Consider the following 5,725-nt stretch of genomic DNA (forward strand, 5'->3'; position numbering starts at 1 on the left):
TGCAATTTAAACATTAACATGTGTTCAGAGTATTTAGACACAGCTGAACTAAAGCCTGTGTTTACTCACTGTCATGGATCTGACTGCTCTGTTATAATCCCAGAAAGGTGCATTCAAATGCAGCAGTGTTTTCTCTGACATGGCCGGAATGAAACAAAAATAAGCGCTCGTAAATTCTTCAAAATGCTACATCTAGAAGAACTATATAAAAATGCTGGTTTGCATGTTTTCCTCATTTTATAGGACAGCAAAGGTCAATTTGCCTCGGTGTAATAAGCGATGCTTTCAAAGAAAAGAAACCCAAACAAACGGGCCCCGAGGCGCTAATTCACACGAAGCGCCTCCCCGACATCTTCTCCGGGGTGCACGTTTATAACAGGATAAATAAAATAAAACATATTTTGATTTGATTTAATTCAGGACCCTCGCTCTATTTGTTTGGATTTTTTTAAAATCCTGAACCAGTATCATGCCGCAAAACAAAAGACACATAAGAAAATAACATTAATGCAGTTCGTAGGCCTATAGGCTATTTATGAAAAAACGTACAAAATATCATTTTAGAAATAAAGATTTTAAAGTTCACCAATATGCCAAGGCAGGATGATGCAAACAAAAAAATGCAAATGATGTAGGAGTGATGTAAAGATATTGTGATGTGAAAAACACCATAATGTGCAATGAGGTCACTGGAGATTATTCCCCCTCAGATCTTCCTGAAAGTTCCCTAACGCTTTATTGGTTATTGAGAATGAGCAGATTATCAGCAGGCTTTTTCTTTTTCTTGCAGGCTTCTTCCCCTGATCGCTCACGCTGAGAAATGCAGGCTTATTGTCTGCTGTGCTCCCAGGGAACAGCTGCTAAACCAAGGCCACATTCCCACTATAACCCGCCACCAATCAGCTGCTGCGCATCCATATGTATATGTGCTGGTAAACATAAATATGGAGGCGTGGAGGATGAACTGCATGTCGCTGATCACTTTACCCTGAAACTGAATTAAATATCTTCCAATGTGAACACCATATGCTGCTATAACAAATTATTTACGTTGATCCACTTATGTCATACAAATTTACGTCAGCCTTTTAAGGGTGAGCTAAAATGATGTGACTATTATTATTAAAATTATTATATCTATAGATAGGCTACATAGAGTATTGTTTACATTATAATATTTGTATAAAAGTACAGCCACATGAAAGCTGTCAAATATTGAATTGATATTTCAAAAAGTGCAAAAAAACGATTTCGATCAATCCAATAGCAGGTTATAATCACGAATATGAAATTGATAATAATAAATATTATTCTCGTATGAAAGTCTGCGAAGAAATTATGACATTTAAACCGAAGTTTGAATAGAAGCGTCTGCAAATTCAATTAGTATGTTTACTTCTTTATTCATTCCGTTCTTCTCCATCTAATAAACTGTATATGTTTATTTGCTAATGTAAGTGTATTTGTACAAAAGACAAACAAACAAACAATCAGACAGGAGCAGTCCAGTTCGTCCCGGCCCGAACAGAGTCTTTACGGGACTGCGCTCAGAATATCTGGGCCTATATTAAATACCTCCTTTACTTCTGTAAATGTCTTTAAATGTGTCTTTCTGGAGAACAACAAGTCCTGCAATGTGGTTCCGCAGCAGTTACTCACATCACGTGTTCAACCAGCGTTCTGCTCATCGTCTTTTCTCGGCTTCTTTCGAGTTTTACCGCGGGTGCAGTCCTCCGACCATGGGGTTAGACAGGGGGTTTAGTGCCGGTTGCCCCCCCGGTCCTAGGCCATGAATGAGCACCCTGGGGACCAGAGGTCTCTGGAGGCCGGGATGCGGCGCGGTAGGAGTCCGGTACATGCTGCTGTACATGGCCGCTGCCGCCGCGGCCGCCGTGGAGCTGTCCACGGTGCCCAGCAGGCTGGGGTGGTAGAAATATGGCGACGGGAACATTCTCTGTAAAGCCGAGTAGTTTCCTGCTTCAGCCAGGAGCTCTAATCCCACCGCGGTCTGCCTCTTCCACTTCGTCCTGAAATAAGATCAAAATACAGCAGATGAATTATTTAATCAACCCGCTCATGGTTAAATCCCCAGACCGCCCTTAATTGGTATGCAGAGGATTATTGCACGCACCGAATTTTAGTCCAGGTTTAATTGGGCACAAATAAAAGGAAATATCAAAATAGTCTGATATGCTTTAATGTCGGCTATCAAAGCTTTACTTTTCTCACACCTGCACAAGGACTATAAATACAGGCTCTATAATTAAGCTTTCAAATAAACCTTTATCTTGAAAAAATGCAGGCCAAATAACAGTTACAGGAATATTAAATAGTTTTTTCTTAAACTCATGGACATGTTCAACAGTAATACTAAGGAGGGAAAATGTCTACTACCAACATGTATTGCTAAAAATATATCAACTATCAAATAAAATATATCAAATCAAATCTAGACTATCAAATAAAAAATAAATAAAAATATATTTGTGATGCGTTTCATTATAAGCAAAGGGTGTCGCCTTTAACCTTGGAGCAGGCATAAGTAACATCACATACTGTACATTGACATTTTCAGAAAATGTCTAATGTCAATTTGTTCTGCGAAATCCATCTTGACACATCAGAGGGATTTATCTTCAATTTGACACATCAGCCTCAAAAGTTGCACGAAACATTGGACCAATCTAATCTGATATTTTTCTCTACATCTTGTTTTATTACAAAAGTGATCATCTGGCCTTCGGTGCGAATGAACCATTAGAATAACAGTTGTGCATGCCTGTGCTGATGTGTTCATGGGTTTACATGGATTACAAATGTTAGGTGTCAAAATAAAGGCCTGTCAGCATGTGAGATGTCAACATGAGAGACGGAAAATACAAATCTACAATTTATACCATAATAATAAATATATAGTAACTGTTATAAATAAAGTTTGTGTCTGTAGCAATTATTCCAATGGAAAACAAATTGTATTTGTTTGTTTTTTTCAAATACTGAAATATTCCAGTGTCGTTCCGGCTGGGTGGAATACTTCTGGCTTTCTCTAATACACATGTGTCTACAGGTCATGATCAGACCGTTTTTGCAGTATGTGGTTGGGTCTGCGCTCACCTTCTGTTCTGGTACCAGGTCTTGACTTGTGTGTCGGTCAGGTTGAGCGCCGCGGCCAGGTCCATGCGGTCCTGCACGCTGAGGTATTTCTGTCTCTCGAAGCTCCTCTCCAGCTGGTTGAGCTGGTGGTCGGTGAAGGCTGTCCGGGCTTTGCGAGGCTTTTTCGTGCGCATTTGAGGACTGTCTCTGCTGCTGGAGATCTCCCGGTCGTTCTCCTCTTTGGACCCTAAACACATGGCAAGGCACAGGAGTTAGAAAACAGGCCTACTTTGAATCATCTTCTTTAAAAGTATTCTTCCTTTCAATACAGAGCCAATTAAACCAAACATATCCACGCGCAGGTGTAAATCCAGCCTGCAGTCAAACGTTCCCTAACTTACAAATTACACTGGCGCCACAGCACAATACATGTGTGTGTATTCGTCACCTGAAGTTTTTCTTTTGGGTTATTTTCCTTCAGAAAACGAGAAATCAATATGTCAATCCATCTCTATTTGTAGCTGCTTTTCAGAGCACCGCGCTCCCCCCTCCAGGAAGAACAATAATCTCTCTAATTGACCCACTAGGGAGGCCCTGCGCGCGGGGAGAATCACCAGGCTTACATCTGTTTTCACATCTATTAGACTAATAAAGGCAGCTGGAACTCAAGACAAAGAATCACACAGCATAATTATATCTGTTATCTCTTAAATAAATATGTTTTAGCCCTTAGATTATTCTGAGCTGTGCTCTAGTTATAGCTCTAGTTATCTGTTTGTCATACAGTAGTCATATATTCATTGTACTGAATGTTTTAGTTTAATTTGTATATTTAAATGTGGGGTAATTTCGTACGTTTTTAAAACATATTTTATTTCTATAATCCTTCTCTTACAACTTATTTTCATATGTTGTTTAGTTGTGCACCATCATACCGTACCATGGCATAAACTCGATCCTGATTTATTTTCTTGGCTACTTTATTTGAAGCCCATAATTTGTAACACATTGTCATGATTTATCTTTTTTCTGAGATAACTCGTCCTCTACGGGCTCTTACCGTTGCATTTCATTTCATTGTGATAATCTTCTCTTTTGTCCAACTTGCCTCTGCTATCGTCTTGTTCCATTTTGGGCCTGAAGCCGTCCGGAGCCGTGGCACAGTCTGGTTTTGGTGTGTGGTGAGGAGAGGACACGCTGGTGCTGTAAGGTGCGCAGGCTGCCAACGGTTTGCTGTCGCCCAAAATGTCTTTGATGAGGAACGAGGAGGTAGCGGACCTCGGTGCGCAGCCGGCCCCGGCGAGCGGCTGCTGCTGCGGGGACAGCGGCAGGCTCTGCGGCTGGCTGCTGTGGAGGTGGTGATGGTGGTGCTGAAGGCTGTCCTGGACCAGGTGCGCCTCGGCGCCGTGCTCCATGGTGACCGAGATGGGGGACGAGGGGGCTGTCCCCACAGTGTCTATCTCCGAGCATGGGGACGGGGTCGCCTGGCTCCTGAAATCCGCTGTCCTGCTGTCTCCGAGCCGGAAATCTCCGTTCATGAGGTTACCAGAGTTAGAGGCGCTAGATAAAATAGTGTCTATTCCAAAACTCGACCCGCTGGATGCTTCCATGTTAAGAAAGGAGAGGTGAAGTATTCATAACAACAGTGAGACGCTTCTCCTCCGATGAAGAAAGTCAGCAAAAATTAAATTAAAAGAGTTGAGAATTAAACCCAGGAGAAAAACAAAATCCACCGCTCAGACGCTCCAAGTGACATTCAGGGGAAATGCGCAAAAAGCAAAGTGTGCGTAGTCCGCGTCGCTTTTTGTGTTTGGATTTTGAACTTTGTGTTAAAAGTTGAGGTGTATAGAGAGATATACATAGGGCTGACTCCTCGACATCAGGCTCCCCCTTTTTGCTGCTAATCGCTCCAGTGTTGCTCTACAATGACTTCCTACACTGACGTCACGGCCTACGGCGAGGGGGAATTAATATTTTCTCCTTTATAATAAACACTCGACGCCTTTTCTCTCTTCACCCCCACCCACCTTCCTCTGCAACCATTGGCTCTCGCCCTGACCGGCTCCGGCACCTCACCAATCAGAGAGTTGTTTCTTTATCCAGACAGTTCAAGCCAGCCATTAAGTTTAGTTTAATTCCAGAATAGCTCTTTAAAAAAAGGAGGACAAAAAACACGCGTGTGCTTTAAGGCCATGTAAACATTTTATGTGAAATATCTGAACTGCGACAGAAAAGAATGAGCAAGAGGGAAATAAAAAGAGAAGAAAACATGTAATTTTGAGCTTAAAACAGTTTGATAAAGTATTTCTGAGGCAGCGTGGCTGCAGCAGCTCCAGCACCATGGTAGGGGGACACATATTTTTAGATATCATTTTAATGAATTGACTCTTGCAGGAAATTACTGTTAATCTCCTCTTTTTAAAAGGCTCAACTGTTGCCTTATTTTTTACTTTTCAGACCAGTTTTTTACTTTAATAATAATTTGGAAAGAAATATAAATTGAGGTGTTGCTGAGAGCGGCTGCAGTGTCATCTATCTTTAGATGTTATTCTCAGAGCCGCAAGGTCGACATATTTTAGGGACGGGGAGGAGTGCTGGTGACTGTCATGACAGCGCGTCTTGTTAATAACCA

General features: G+C 41.7%; 1 protein-coding gene across 1 annotated transcript; it reads right to left on the reverse strand.

The window, feature by feature from the left end:
- Window positions 1-1,526: 1,526 nt before the first annotated feature.
- barhl2 (BarH-like homeobox 2) lies at window positions 1,527-4,703 on the reverse strand (the record flags this gene model as incomplete). The annotated part of the gene is made up of 3 exons (XM_079662706.1): window positions 1,527-2,027; window positions 3,115-3,340; window positions 4,154-4,703. 3 exons carry the CDS (start codon window positions 4,701-4,703, stop codon window positions 1,715-1,717), a joined length of 1,089 nt encoding a protein of 362 aa, XP_079518832.1. The 3' UTR covers window positions 1,527-1,714.
- Between the last annotated feature and the right edge of the window lie 1,022 nt (window positions 4,704-5,725).

This window comes from Notothenia rossii (genome assembly GCF_949606895.1).
Source record: "Notothenia rossii genome assembly, chromosome: 1".
In the NCBI taxonomy this organism is placed as follows: domain Eukaryota; kingdom Metazoa; phylum Chordata; class Actinopteri; order Perciformes; family Nototheniidae; genus Notothenia; species Notothenia rossii.